Source organism: Kwoniella europaea, chromosome 2 (assembly GCF_036810445.1).
Source record: "Kwoniella europaea PYCC6329 chromosome 2, complete sequence".
Taxonomy (NCBI): domain Eukaryota; kingdom Fungi; phylum Basidiomycota; class Tremellomycetes; order Tremellales; family Cryptococcaceae; genus Kwoniella; species Kwoniella europaea.
Window position 1 is genome coordinate 1,791,373 of NC_089488.1, and position 14,598 is coordinate 1,805,970.

General features: G+C 43.4%; 5 protein-coding genes across 5 annotated transcripts; 3 read left to right on the plus strand and 2 right to left on the minus strand.

Moving 5' to 3' along the window:
- Positions 1-274: 274 nt before the first annotated feature.
- V865_007007 (uncharacterized protein) lies at positions 275-3,451 on the minus strand (the record flags this gene model as incomplete). Its single annotated transcript, XM_066230763.1, has 9 exons — positions 275-460; positions 528-668; positions 775-1,338; positions 1,390-1,596; positions 1,664-2,023; positions 2,085-2,210; positions 2,268-2,610; positions 2,677-2,843; positions 2,921-3,451. The coding sequence occupies 9 exons, from the start codon at positions 3,449-3,451 to the stop codon at positions 275-277; spliced, it is 2,625 nt and encodes an 874-aa protein (XP_066086860.1).
- Positions 3,452-4,126: 675 nt separating this feature from the next.
- On the plus strand, positions 4,127-5,954 carry V865_007008 (histone acetyltransferase type B catalytic subunit; the record flags this gene model as incomplete). The annotated part of the gene is made up of 7 exons (XM_066230764.1): positions 4,127-4,187; positions 4,303-4,436; positions 4,532-4,855; positions 4,935-5,024; positions 5,133-5,325; positions 5,409-5,770; positions 5,847-5,954. The coding sequence occupies 7 exons, from the start codon at positions 4,127-4,129 to the stop codon at positions 5,952-5,954; spliced, it is 1,272 nt and encodes a 423-aa protein (XP_066086861.1).
- Positions 5,955-6,486: 532 nt separating this feature from the next.
- On the minus strand, positions 6,487-7,955 carry V865_007009 (uncharacterized protein; the record flags this gene model as incomplete). The annotated part of the gene is made up of 5 exons (XM_066230765.1): positions 6,487-6,814; positions 6,937-7,300; positions 7,444-7,575; positions 7,664-7,791; positions 7,876-7,955. 5 exons carry the CDS (start codon positions 7,953-7,955, stop codon positions 6,487-6,489), a joined length of 1,032 nt encoding a protein of 343 aa, XP_066086862.1.
- A 453-nt stretch (positions 7,956-8,408) lies between these two features.
- V865_007010 (endoribonuclease YSH1) lies at positions 8,409-11,424 on the plus strand (the record flags this gene model as incomplete). The annotated part of the gene is made up of 10 exons (XM_066230766.1): positions 8,409-8,695; positions 8,846-8,891; positions 8,961-9,052; positions 9,128-9,465; positions 9,550-9,980; positions 10,042-10,338; positions 10,433-10,687; positions 10,752-10,893; positions 10,957-11,207; positions 11,281-11,424. The coding sequence occupies 10 exons, from the start codon at positions 8,409-8,411 to the stop codon at positions 11,422-11,424; spliced, it is 2,283 nt and encodes a 760-aa protein (XP_066086863.1).
- Positions 11,425-12,182: 758 nt separating this feature from the next.
- Positions 12,183-14,512, plus strand: V865_007011 (uncharacterized protein; the record flags this gene model as incomplete). The annotated part of the gene is made up of 4 exons (XM_066230767.1): positions 12,183-12,230; positions 12,307-12,493; positions 12,573-12,760; positions 12,848-14,512. 4 exons carry the CDS (start codon positions 12,183-12,185, stop codon positions 14,510-14,512), a joined length of 2,088 nt encoding a protein of 695 aa, XP_066086864.1.
- Positions 14,513-14,598: the final 86 nt, after the last annotated feature.

Below are 14,598 nucleotides of genomic sequence, written 5' to 3' on the forward strand. Positions count from 1 at the left end.
AGTGGGTATGGAAAGTATGTATGCGAGATCAATCCCACATGAAATGAGGCAATCTTGTAACTTGTGTATGACCCAGAAGAGTGGATCTTGGGATCTTTTTGTTAGCCTGCAATTAGAGTTTTTGTTTACACCTTGTTGTGGTCGATATTACCGGATATGGCAATACAACGTTGATCGACGTAACAAGCATAAAGAACAGAGTGAATAACCACTCATATGAACCAAAAAAATACATGACAATGGAGATCTATCTACCTTTTCATATATACGAGTATCACGTCGATTTCAAACTAACCTCACTTAACACCTTGAAAGCCTCCTTATAAGCGTCCAACAAAGCTTTGATCCTCGTACGTTCAGATACAAGCGCTTCATCTTCAAATAGCAATTCAGCGAATAAATCAGGTTTGTATAATTGAGTGACTAATCGTTGTTGAATCGCATCTCGAGAAAAGTTCACCTAGAGAACGTGATACCGAAATACGTCAGCACGGGTCATCAGAGAAGGAGAGCAAAACAAGACCCACCAATAGATGCATGATGGATTTCGGTACTAAATCTTGTATAGTCTGTCGGGTGATACTGAAATAACTAGCGATCAAAGATCGGATCAAGGTAGTTTCCATCTCTTCCCTTGCTGTCAATTGTAATGGATGATCGGGCGAGTTCTAAGGATAACATGACATGTCATCAGCAAATCAAGCTATTCAATCATAGTAATACTCCGTACAGGAACACGATGCAATGAAAGGAGAAGTCAAAAACCCCACTCACAGCTTCCAGATGTTTACCCAAAGATTTCATATCATAAGTCGAACTGGTATCCATCCCAAAGCCAGATCTCAGATTTCCAGGTCTTCTACCAGTACTCAAATCAGGTAGCAGATCTTTCGACTGTGACTGAGACTGTTTACTCGAATTGTTGGAGATTCGAGATTGTTGATGATGGTGTCTTTCGGTGGCAGGAGCGGATGAAGGTCGGGGTTCGTCTAAGCCATTCGGACCTCCCAGGAAGTAGTTCAGGAAAGATTGTTTAGCACCTGCACCATGGGGTGAGATCCCTCCGCCGATGGTATTGGCCATATGAGGTTGAGGGATAGCATTAGGTGAAATGGTATTTGATCCAGAGGCCGTACGTTCATGTCGGCGAGTTTTCGATAATTCACTCGCAACATTTCCTTTGGTTGCGACTGATGGTCTTCGAATATCGGGTACTGAAGTGGATGCCGAACGAGGATGAAGGTTGTTCAGGGGCGCTCCGTTAGGTGGGGCTGAGCCTGCTCCGTCAGAAGAGACTGACTCATCTTCGTCGTCTGGTGAGCTGGCCTGTGAGGGTATCTACAAGGTTGAATCAGCGCAGGCCAATATCATGATCGACTTAGAGCTCACCCTTGCCATCTGGGATGACTGTTGTTGACCTTCTCTCGCAATAGCCGCTGAACCAGCGATGAAATCGGGGTGGTTGGTATTGATGTAAGCGGCCTGAATCGAGATCAAACTAGATACATAGTCGGAAGTGGGACCCAGTCGTTCTCTCAACAGCTCGGATACAACTTCGATAAGTTGGGTGAGTAACCGAGGGAACCGTTGCAATTCCTAATCATGCGAGTTTGTGAGCTTATGATCCCACCCAGGCAAAGGAAAGGAAAAAGACAAGGCTTACAGGACTAGTACAATTATGGCAGATCTTCATCAATTCCTCATAAACCAATTCTACACATCTCAAACTTGGCGGTTCTAACAATTTGATCTGCGGCTTGACCAGCAAGTCAAAAGCTACTTCAGGGACAAACAAACTTGGTCTAGGTCCAGTAGAGTTTCTTATGGCGGTTCGAATGTCCGTCAATGACAAGTTATGGGCTGGGTCGATGGTAGTCAAAGCATGACCGAAGACTTCATTGAAGATGTAATAGATTCGTGCTCCACCTGATAACTCTTTGGTAGAAATCTCTAAGGAAGTACCGTCAATGGAGGAGACGAAATCTTTCGAGAATTCGGTCATCAGTTTAAGGATCAAAGAGCCCTATTCGACAGGCAGCCATGCGTCAGTCTCCAGATCACCCATCACCTTGTAGCCAACTCACTCGGTGCTGTTCACCTAAGAATGTAGCATCTCCAAAAGCGTTTAATTCTTGTTGGGTTTGACCCATCAAAGTGTTTAGACGAGCTTTCATGTCAGGTAGTTTCTCCCTTATATGGGTCATCAATACCTATATATGAACAATCAGCCTAAGTAGCAACGTAAATTGTCGGTCTTAAATACTTACGGCGTTAAGAGTCTTCGCTAGGTATTTCGTACCACACCTATGAGCGATGTTTCGATAAACTGGATGAGTCTTGAAGAAATCCTCTTCTTTCTGTCTCGCATCATCCATAGGTAGATCTTGCATAATATCCTGTTGACTTCTATTGACCACTCCAACGAAACCAAGTTTGAGAGGGTAGGTTCTGCCTGTGAGAATATCCAAAGCGTTGGTTCCAGCATCCATCAAATCAAGTTTCGTCAGAACACCTAGAGTCCTTAGACCACGAGGGTCAACCGAACGAGCTAATTTGAGGGCATCAGAATTGGCTAGGTCGACGTTGGCTGGTGAGACGGCGAGGATAACACTGTCAAAAGAATGAATATATCAGCTTAGTGAGATTGCTGGCAAGCTCTGAACAAAGTTAACTTACGCATTGGGCTTGGAGATATAATCAAGTACAAGGTTCTTGATTTGCCTTTCAATATCTGTAGGTTGATCTCCCACGGGAACCTTTGTCAGACCTGGTAGATCGACCAGTGTAAGGTTGAGTACACCTGGACCGTAGATCTTCAAGTTGATTGGTAGCTTAGACACTCCCTATTCCCACCGACATCGATCAGCTTGTTCCATATAGATTTATGCAGTAAAAAGACAGCTGGACTGGTGTAACATACCTTATTTTGGCCTGCAACTCTATACGTTTCATTCTCGATTTCCTTCCTTATCTCCTCGAAGTCCGTGAATCGTCTATTAATATGTAAGAATTCCGCATAGGTGACATTGCCATATTCGTTCATCTGTCTTCCACCGGGTCTCATTATACCTGCACCGGCAGTAGGGGTATGTTCGAGATTAGGCAAGTAACCATTGTTTCCATCGTCCGTCGAACCAATTCTAGGTGATCTTCTGATTGACGATGAACTATTATTGGTGTTGTTGTGTGCAGAGGGAGAAAGGCCAGAAGTCGAAGAAGAAGATGAGTCGGGTGTGTGGATCAATTGAAGTACCAATGGTCGTCTTGTCACTATACCTTGTCCCCTTGGTAAAAAGTCTCTACCGACTATGGTTTCAAGAACGGATGATTTACCAGATGACTGAGATCCCACGACTACTATTTGAGGTAGATCGACGGCATCCCCGCCGATGGCATTGAAGGTGTCCTGGAGTTTGTTGACGAGAGCGATGAGATCACCGTCCATTGACATTTTTGAAGGGTGTATTGCAAGTCGTGCCAGAGCGGAGACAGGGGGAACGAGATGGAACTGTGTGTTTATGTTATCGGCGGAAGGGACTTCGATTGTCTTCAGTCAATACAGTTGAGTATCTTGACTTGAGCAGCGAGAAAGACGGGATTTCGTTGTCAGAAGTGAGAGGAAAGATGGAAAGTCGACTTTAGCAATGGCAACTGAGATTGCGGGGTAAAGAGTCGAGATAGTCGTGTTGTGAGCAAGTAGCTGATGAGAGCTGTGTGGAGTGGTATGAGGTGACTGTGAGATATTTACAGGCTATACGATCGGGAAGAGAAGGAGTATAGGTATCTGGCAACAGTGAGATATGGGGTAGGTAACCACCTGCAGAGTGAGTGTGAGGTGTGAGTGTGCCGAATCTTTTACTATGCGATGCGACACTGTCCCTCGAAACGTCACCGTGGCTTTTTTAAGGGTAAGAAAGATAGGCATGCGAGATTCGAAACCCACGGACAGTAGGAAGCCTGTTGGGGCGGATGAACTCGCAGGCCTATCAACACGCGTTATACGCGTTGTCATGTTGAGCCCTTCTGATCTTGATAAGGTGAATTCCAGTAATGTTCTGGTTTTCCACTCTGAAAATCAACCATCACTCATTACCTTACAGACACCGATATCTCAAACCACTACAAGATGTCCGAAGATCTAGCTGAATGGTTGAGCGACTCCAACGAGGCTCTGAGCCTCCAGTTGGGTGAGTGGGATCTGTCAATTGATATGTCAATACCCTTCCCTTCCTTCCTCTTTCGACAAGTATGGTATTCAAATGAAGCTGATTTGCTGATATTGACCTTTCAACTATAACATAGTCCGGGATCCGGAAGACGAAGATGTACTTCATGCTCAGGAGAAACGAGCCATCGAACCATTCCATCCGACATTCACATACCCTATATTCGGAGAACACGAGAAGATTTTTGGGTATAAAGGGTTGGATATACAGGTGAGGCAAAAGTGTCTCAATCACTACTCCTCATCACCAGTCAATGAACTGGTTCATAATGAGGAAGCTCATATCAGAGTTCTTGCTGGGTGTAGTTAAAATTCGCTTCGGGGTCATTACGTCAATACCTATCTGTAACGTACGATTCCAAGCTCAACTCCCCAGCAACACCATCAGATGAGATTGAAGGGACTTTATACAAATTCATTCCTCCCGATTATACAAAATCGGAAATAGATTTTAGCAAACTGGTGGAGAAAGATGCATCGGAGTTCAAACCTCTAGGTGAAAAGATTGGATCATACGTTAGACCAGCTGCTACATCTAGCAAATCCAAGGGAAAAGGAAAAGGAAAGGTCAGTAACGGTGAGGAGTTGAAAGAGGATGATGAGAATGCTGTAGTGTTTGAGATGTACAAGGTGAGCTAGCTTTAGACTACTGTCAGAGGCGATCGCGGATCCGGTTTGCTGATTTCGAATTAACTGACAATTGGTTTAGGCAACATGGAATACCCCTGGGTTCAGAGAGTACCACAGGAGGATGCAATTATTCATATTACTTTTCATCGAGGGAGGAAGTTACGTTCATGTGAGTTTCTCCTTCTCTCCGCGAGCCTCTACCTCAAATAACATTTCTTGAAGAGTCAAGTCTATTCGAGCTGATTTCAGATGTTATGATGGTGATGATGATGGATAGGAAGATGAAGATTCATGGGAGTTTATAACATTATACGAAAAACGTAAACGACCCGCAACGGACTCCGACATATGGACATATCATTTCGTAGGATACGTATCGGTCTACCCATTTTGGTGTTATCCAGATCAAGTTAGGTTGAGATTAAGTCAATTTGTCATTTTACCTCCCTATCAGAATCAAGGACATGGATGTGAGTTAAGCTTCAGTCCAATGTGTCGTACCTGCTCAATCAACATTCTTTTTGGATGTACCTTGAGCTGATATCATGTTCAGCCAAATTATATTCCACCCTCTTCTCCCAGATGTTATCCCGTTCAGAAGTAGCCGAACTTACCGTTGAAGATCCAGCCGAAGCATTCGAAGATCTACGTGATCGAAACGATCTCAGATTCTTAGTCTCTAAAGGTATACTGGATGATCCAAAGTTCTCCATGGGGATAGGACCAAGTGATGAGTCGAGTCGATCAGAGAGGGTTAAATGGGAAAGTGAGATAAGGAGGAAATATAAAATCGCGCAAAGACAGTTCGACAGGTTATTGGAAATGTTATTATTGAAAGAGTTGGATTTGAAAGATGAGAAAGAGTTGAGGAAGTATAGGTTACATGTGAAAGCTAGATTGTATAGATTCAACTATGTAAGTTTCTTTCTTTCCTTAAATGGAAGAACCGAACTCGGAGGAGAAGCTAATTTGGGGTGATACTCCTTCATAGGAGATGTTATCGCAAATGATACTTGAAGAGAGGAAAGAGGCCTTGGCGAAGACTTATGAGAGTGTAGTAGAGGATTATGAGAGGATATTGGAGATGACTTTTCATTGAGTGAGATGAAGAGGAAATCGTAGTATCATTGGATTTAGGTTGATCAAGAAGATGTACAAGACGATCAGACGTTGTTACTTTTTTATGAATTCAGTGGCGCATGTTCAAAATGCATTAAACCTGTCATCTATGTTCACGTTGAAGAAGATGCGAATGTATGCATTTCAATACACAAATCAAAAAAAAAAAAACATCCAAGTGAATATGAACAGATGATGTACGATCCGATGTGAAAGATCGAGAACAGTTGTATCATTATATATACTATGCAAATGACGATATGAGGGTTGAGAATGTTTTTTAACTGAGATATTAATACCTCATTCACTTATGGATCTCTCGATGTGGTGTTGATACTTTTCTAACTGTTCGTCCTGTCTTCTTGTTGATTAACCTTCCTTTCCTTTGCTTTTCTTCAACTCAATCACGATGCGACACATCCGCCGATTGCACCATATACCAACTAACCATACCATCCTACCCAATTTGCCTATCCTTCTGACCGACGATAATCAGTAAGTGGTAAGAAAACTTAACCTTCAACTTTCCAAAGATGTCTTGATTTCTTTGGTTTCCTACTAATATGAATTTCCATCCCTTGATCCGAACCTTTAAAAGCCAATACTACACTTTCTTCCATCCCACCCGGTCCATTGGGTAAGTATTTCTTTCTTGATGAGATGATCTTCTTGGTATATGAAAATCTCTCTTGCATTGAACCGAATGGAAATTCTTTAGATTCCAAAACCAGTTTGAAGAGTTCGTATGGTAGTTGAGAGAAGATGGATGATATTTCAGGTTGGGTGGTTATTGAACTAGGAGGGTAGGAGGAAGGGAGTTGATGCAGGAGGTAATTTACACTGACATAGTAACAATCATTTATTCGTCAGTTCTTTCTCCCTTTCAATGTACTTTTTCTTTTCATTCTACCAATTCTCACACCAATGATCAAATGACCCCTAATAGACGAAGTAAAACTCACATATCATCCTTCAACCTATTTGTCCATTCACCATACCTACTCTCACCTTCTAACCAATTATCACCAGAGCTGATATTTCCTGATGAAGAACCGATACTTCCATACATGGTTGAATTCCCAGTCCCGTTTGGACCTGTACCTGTACCATTAGGAAGGGTCTTTGAGAACCCATTTGCCGAAGATGAGGAGTGTATATCACCTGATTGTGAGACCCACTGGATGAGATCGATGATATTTTGTGGACTGATAGAAGATTTGATGAGTTCGTAAGAGTGATGGATGAGTTCGGGCATACCGCCGAAGAGATATGAGGTGGCTAAGATGGATCGGGCGTTGGTAGGGTTGATGAGGTTGAGTGAAGGATCTACGAGGCATCGAGGAGCAACGTTATTGTACGGTTCGAATAGCACTGGAAAGCGATAACAATAGTCCAGACAAGAGAGATGATACTTTTATGATAATGTTGGAAGGAAGGAAGGAAGAAGACATCATCGAGATTTGACTCACTATAAAGATGTTGTAATGCGATATGGACCGATTCCTGATTGATATTCTCATCTATGAAATTAAGATGTATAGTTGATCCTGGAACTACGTTTCTCATCAGGTGTGCCAGGTATGGACTTCTAGCAAGGACGACTAGAAACATTATACAGAGTATGTCAGTATCATCATTTGAATGCAGTAGGAAGGAAGGAAAGGAGGAAAGGAAGTTGAACGAACTCACTTCGATGAGCTTTCAAACCACTTTGAAAGAATGTCAAATGTACATCTGCCCAGTCTTGATGCAAATATCCAACGTTGAATATCCAGTTGGTCAAGTTCATCGAATGGCTATACGTTACCGGATCGATCCTAACGTTCGTTCGTCTCTGATCAGCTCTGGTTCGAGTTGTTGTACACAGGAAAAGAGGAAATAAGGATGATGACGATACTTACCCTATACCACCAGCAGATTTTGAGCTCTCACCTGCATTCTCAGCAGCACCGTTTCCATTTCCATTGATAGCGTCTGACATGTTTATAACAGCGACAGTAGAGTAGGTGATGCTTGAAAATGTAATTGAACGAACACCTCGAGTCTGGGTTGAAGCTATGAGATGCCAAGGGGTGGAGGAGAATACTTAATGAATTCCTGGTAGCCTATTCGAGCTTCAGGCTATCTACCAGACGAATGATAGAGTGACCAATTCAGCTGTACTTGCGAGATGAGGGAGGGAAGGGCAAGAGAAAGAAGAAGGAAAGGAATGATACTTTAAACCCAGTCCCATCTGAAGTTGGGAAAAAAATCGACCTCCACTTTCCCCAATTTCCATCCTCACTCAATCCTCCCTCTCCATATATTGCTTTAAATACTCTCGTTTCCTTCTTCATCCAGCAACCTTGTCCTATCTCATCTCTGACTCCGATCCGCTCATCTCAAAAAGAAGTCTAGAGCAGAGAAAACAGCCAAAAGTAAAAAGCTCGACAGAATGCATCGACACGGCAGGAGGCAGTTCAGATCTCATCATGGTCACAACCAACAACAATCCGCCCAAGCACCTATACAGGTACTTTCACCCGCAGGCGATGATGAGCCCTTGACGATAACGATGTTGGGAGCAGGCCAGGAGGTCGGTAGATCATGTTGTGTGATAGAACATCGAGGGAAGAAGGTGGTCTGCGATGCGGGTTTACATCCTGCTCATCCGGGTTTGGGTAGTTTGCCATTTATAGATGAGGTCGATTGGTCGACGGTGGATGCTATTTTGGTGACTCAGTGAGTGTGACCGATCTTTGTGAATATCAAAGTGTACGGGACAATGCCTTCTAGCTGTCCCAGGGGGGAGAATAGCAACCGCAGGAGAAAGATGAATTCCCTCAAACGTGTTATAACACAACCCAAATACTGATCATGTTAAATAAACAGCTTTCACGTCGACCATGCGGCTGCTCTCCCATATATAGTGGAAAAGGTGAGATAAACAGTCTCATAGGGAAGAAAAGTATCATAAAATACAGCTGATCTGTCGGTTGGCATATAGACAAATTTCAAAGATGGTAATGGGAAAGTATACATGACTCATGCTACGAAAGCTATCTACGGTTTGACAATGATGGATACTGTAAGGATCAAGTGAGCAGTCTTGTCTCTCCTCAACCATATAGAGCTTACCCAGCCATACTGATGATCATCAACTACTCTGTTCAGCGATCAAAACCCCGACGTATCAGGAAAACTATATGACGAGACCGACGTACAATCCTCCTGGCAATCAACGATAGCAGTTGACTACCATCAAGATATAGTCATCTCCGGTGGACTGAGGTTCACGCCATATCATGCCGGTCACGTATTGGGTGCATCGATGTTCATGATTGAAATTGCCGGATTGAAGATATTGTACACGGGAGACTATTCGAGAGAGGAGGATAGACATTTGGTGGTCGCTGAAATACCACCAATCAAACCGGATGTTATGATTTGCGAGAGTACCTTCGGAGTGCATACTCTACCTGATAGGAAGGAGAAGGAAACCCAGTTCACCAGTGAGTCGTTCAGATCTCCTTATCACAGGTCGATTTTCACTCTTGCGCAGAGGTTGAATGCATATTGACAATTGAATCGCATAGCCCTTGTATCGAATATCGTTCGACGTGGAGGTAGATGTCTAATGCCAATCCCTTCATTCGGTAACGGGCAGGAACTTGCCCTGTTATTAGATGAATACTGGTCTGAACATCCCGAACTACAAAACGTCCCTGTATATTTCGCCTCGGGTTTATTCCAACGGGGAATGAGAGTGTACAAGACCTACGTCCACACGATGAACTCGAATATCAGATCGAGATTCGCTCGAAGAGATAATCCATTCGATTTCAAATTCGTCAAATGGCTGAAAGATCCCAAGAAGTTGAACGAACATAAAGGTCCTTGTGTGGTCATGGCCTCTGCTCAATTTATGTCTTTCGGTTTGTCGAGGGAATTATTGGAAGATTGGGCGAATGACTCGAAGAATGGGGTGATAGTTACTGGTTATTCCATTGAAGGTACTATGGCAAGGGTGAGTATCTCGTCACACATTAAAGGGCGCTGCTTCAATGCTGATGCAGTGAGTTTGTCAGACGTTATTATCCGAACCAGATCATATCGAATCACTGAAAGGAGGTACGATACCTAGACGATTGACAGTCAAAGAAATTTCGTTTGGCGCGCATGTAGATTACGCACAAAACTCAAAGTTTATCCAGGAGATTGGTGCCCAACATATTGTCCTGGTTCATGGGGAGGCATCACAGATGGGTAGACTGAGAGCTGCTTTGAGAGACACGTACGCGACAAAAGGTCAGGAGATCAACATCCATACGCCCAGGAATTGCGAACCGTTGGTTCTGACGTTCAGGCAGGAGCGAGTCGTCAAGGTACGTGTGCTTTTCATGTTCGATGTCCTGTCCTGATGAGGCAACAGCATATTTCACCGTGTTCAGTGGCTAATGTAGCTTTCGCTTGGTCCAGGCTATTGGATCTTTAGCCGCCAATCGACCGGTTCATGGTACACCCTTGAAAGGTCTGCTAGTATCGAAAGATTTCTCTTATACCCTACTAGATCCTAAGGACCTGAAAGACTTCACTGGTTTGTCGACCAGTACTCTGGTGCAGAAACAATCTATACCGATAGGTGTGGACTGGAGCGTAATCAGATGGCATCTAGAAGGGATGTATGGAGAAGTTGAGGAAGGCACGGACGAAGAGGGACGACCTAGCTTCACGGTGCGTGATCTCCTTATATGACCCAATTTTTTGTCCCAATGCTGATATCACATGGGTTTCTCAGATCATGAATGCTGTCAAGGTAGTGCAGATATCGGAGATCGTAGTTGAGATACAGTGGTCGTCTAATTCGAGTAACGATATGATTGCGGATTCTGCTTTGGCGGTATTATTGGGTATAGATGGAAGTCCAGCTACAGTGAAATGTGAGTCTCTACCCGTTCTGTGTATTACGTATGAAGGCTAACGGATTTTTTGTGGTCGTGTAGTGACGTCAACACCGCATCAGCATTCTCATCACGATCATTCGCACGAAAAAGGAGATTCGATGATGAATAAACATTCCCATGTTGACGCTAGTGGAAACGATGAGTTCGACAGGATACGGATGTTCCTCGAAGCTCATTTCGGTGAGGTTTCCGGACCGAACGTGACAGTTGCAGAGGGCGAGGAGGATGAGTTGTTAGTGATGACGGTCAAGATTGATGAGGTCATGGCTAAGGTTGACCTGATTTCAATGGTGAGTATAGTTCCCAAGTGATGTCCGATGCCATCGTTGTCAACTGACTTACACGTGTGATTGTGGTACATAGCGTGTCGAATCGGATTCGCCTGATCTGAAGAGAAGGGTGGAAACTGTACTTGAAATGGCTCTGACGACTTTGAAACCATTATCAAGGTCGTTTATCGGATCGGGTATGGACTTGAATCTGGAGAACATCGCTGTCACCGCATAGACATTCAGGGCTTGCCAAGTCGTAAAGGGCGAGGAGAAAAGCGTTTGGACATTATTTTGTTCACATCTTCATCATGATCGAGAGGAAATGTTGTATTACTATCATGATATTCCACATTTGGATACCCTGCATATCGTCCTGTCGAGTATGAATCTGATATCGCTATCAAATGATCTGACGTGTCCCTCACTCTCAAATGTCCTATCTGGCTCAAGAGCTAGTTATCTCATCGTGTGGTCTTGTAGTGGAAGTTCGGTATCGAAGCATGGGCAGAAAGTAAGTGATTCGCTCTACAACTTTTCTTTCGTTGCTGACCACGATCTCGGGTTAGTTCACCAACCTTGCTGTCGCTTTTCATGAATCTCTTCCGTTGTACCGACCCGAAAGGAGGTGATCAATATTTGGCATCCTTTCATATCCAAGGGAATCAAAGTTAAAGGGTGTTTGTGATAGATAGACTAACTGATATTACTAACATTATATCTGGCTTATCATACCCGTAATCGTATGACGGAACTCTCGAAGATTATCTTGCACCGATCACGTACTGACATTGGGCACAGTTCTCAAGAAAGAACCAAAAAACATAATCATTAAAAAGGTTAAAACATCTCATCGTCATACTACAGTAGTCGATCAGACCGAAGCCTCATCCCCCCAACCCCCTGAACCCTTGGGCAGATCCATTTCATCTGATCGACGACGTCTATAAACCACATACCCTGAGGGAGCCAACTCATGCGGTCACCAGAGATGCGATGCCAAGGGATCTAGGAGAACGAGCTCAAGATTTCAGAGAGCAATGGGTGAGTCATTTAGCTTTTTACACGAAACACCTTCTGAACACATATACTGATATGGAAATGGTTGTGACTATGATAGCTCGCACCTTTTGGAGGATGGTTATCCGAACTAATAATGACTTTGTCGGATCTCACGGGGATATGGGATATAATCATCTTATCAGGTGTATTCGTAGGAAGTTGGATCATTATGAGAACGAGTCCTATGGAGATATCATTGATCTTGGGCTTCGCATTTGATCTAGCTATTCCTTTACAGTATCAGAGTGAGTACTTTAAGCTGTCTCTGCATGAGTCGCTGCTTTTTCTCCGGGGTATAAGCTGACTCGGGATCTTTGAATAAAGACGATGAGGAATTATCTTCTCGACATGAGGTCCACCTACAGAACTATTGGCGGACATTCATGATTGGATGCATAGTCGAAGGTGTATCATTCTTCCTTCTTCATCCTGACTTGTTCACCTTGATAGTCTGTGTTAAGACTACGTTCATGTTGGTCATATGGCTGAGTAAGGATCAAGAAGGTTTACAGGTGAGTGAACAACATAACCTGACAAGATAAATCATACCTCCTACACAAGATATGAGCTGACAGAGAAAATACCTTTTTCATCTACAGATAAAACCTCGTCGCAGCTCAAAGTCAGGGAGGAATGAACCTCCAAACTCTCGTTCTCGTTCTCGCTCTCATCGATCGTCACCTTCCGATTCTTCCGGCGATTCCGAGTCGGATTCTTCCCGGCCATCCCGTCGATCGTCTTCTTCAAAGACGCCTTCGAACATCCCACCATGCAAGCATATTCCAGACTCATACAAGTACCTCAAACGGGCAGGGTACGAAGATCCTGCTATAGCCGGGATGAACCTGACTATGAACCAGGCGGATGAAGATAAAGCTAAAAAGATGTTCGATGGTTGGACAAGAGAGAGGGATCCTAAGAATATCGCAAGGAGGAATAAAGAGTATGCCGAGAGAGCGAAAAAAGCAGGTTGGAAACCTACTTCTTCTTCAAACTCAAACAGACAATCTGGCTCGAATGCTGCTTCGACCAGTAGTCAAATGCCTCAATCAAAGTATGTTTCAGACGCTTACAAGTACCTGAAACGGGCTGGGTATGACGACCCTGCGATAGCGGGGATGATCTTATCTCTAAATCAAATAGGCGACAAAGATAAAGCCGAGAAGCAATTCAAATCCTGGGCAAGGGAGAAAGATCCCAAACATATTGAAAGGCGTAATATACAATATGCAGGAAGGGCGAAACAAGCCGGTTGGAATGGATCTTCCTCCCAGCCACAATCCCAAGCAGGAGCGGGAGATAGTGGTAGTAAGACAATTGATGATGGACCATCCAACATGCCTATATCATACCATATACCCACATCTAAAGCGTATCAAGCTTTGAAGAAAGCAGGATACGAAGAACCTGCTATTGCAGGTATGATCATTGGTATGAATGGGAGTGAGGAGAAGCAGGCTTTGCAGAATTACAAAATATGGACAGAAGAGAAAGATCCCAAACAGATCAAACGGAGGAATCAACAACATGGTGAAAGGGGTAAACAAGCTGGGTTTCCCGATAAGAACAAGATGAATGCTGCGTCTGGTGGGCCACCTTCCGAAAGGATCAAAACTAAATTAGGTATATCAGTGGGATCAGTAAAGAAAGTTGAAAATATATTGAATTCCAAAGATTTCAAGAAAAAGATTACATCCGAAGAGAAAAAGAAAATATTGGATATTCTCAAAAACCCTAAATCGGAGAAAGAGATTATGCAAGTGATAAATAAGTTGATATCGTTGGGGATAAATATTAAACAACCGGAATTTCAAGATGGATGGGGTTCGTCGGATGGGAAAGGTGGATATAGAGATATATTGATTAGGGATAACGATAGGAATATGTTGATTAGATCGATGGGGAAAAAAGGTCAATTCTCAAAAGAGGAAATGATGAAATGGGATAAATACCTTAGACAACCTTTTTCAAGGAGAGAATTGGAAGAGACGGTTATACCGTTTGCAAAGCGGATAGATGCCTATATAGGTGAAGGATATCATGGGACAGGACCACATAGATTCAGAGATGAATGGTTGCAAAGTATAAAACCACGTATCAAAGAGAGGAGTAATATATCAACAGCAGTACTGGATCAAGCTATCTTATATGTTGTCAATATGAAAGATCCGAAAGAGACGCAAAGTACAGTAGATAGATGGCTCAAACAGGGTATGACAAAGGAGGAGATTCAGCAATTTAGTAAGCAAGTGGATTGGGCGTGAGACTACAGCAACGATCGAGTGATAGTGCATCGACAAAGGTTTGCATAATTGTATGTATAGGATGTTGTAAGGCCATGGACCTTCTT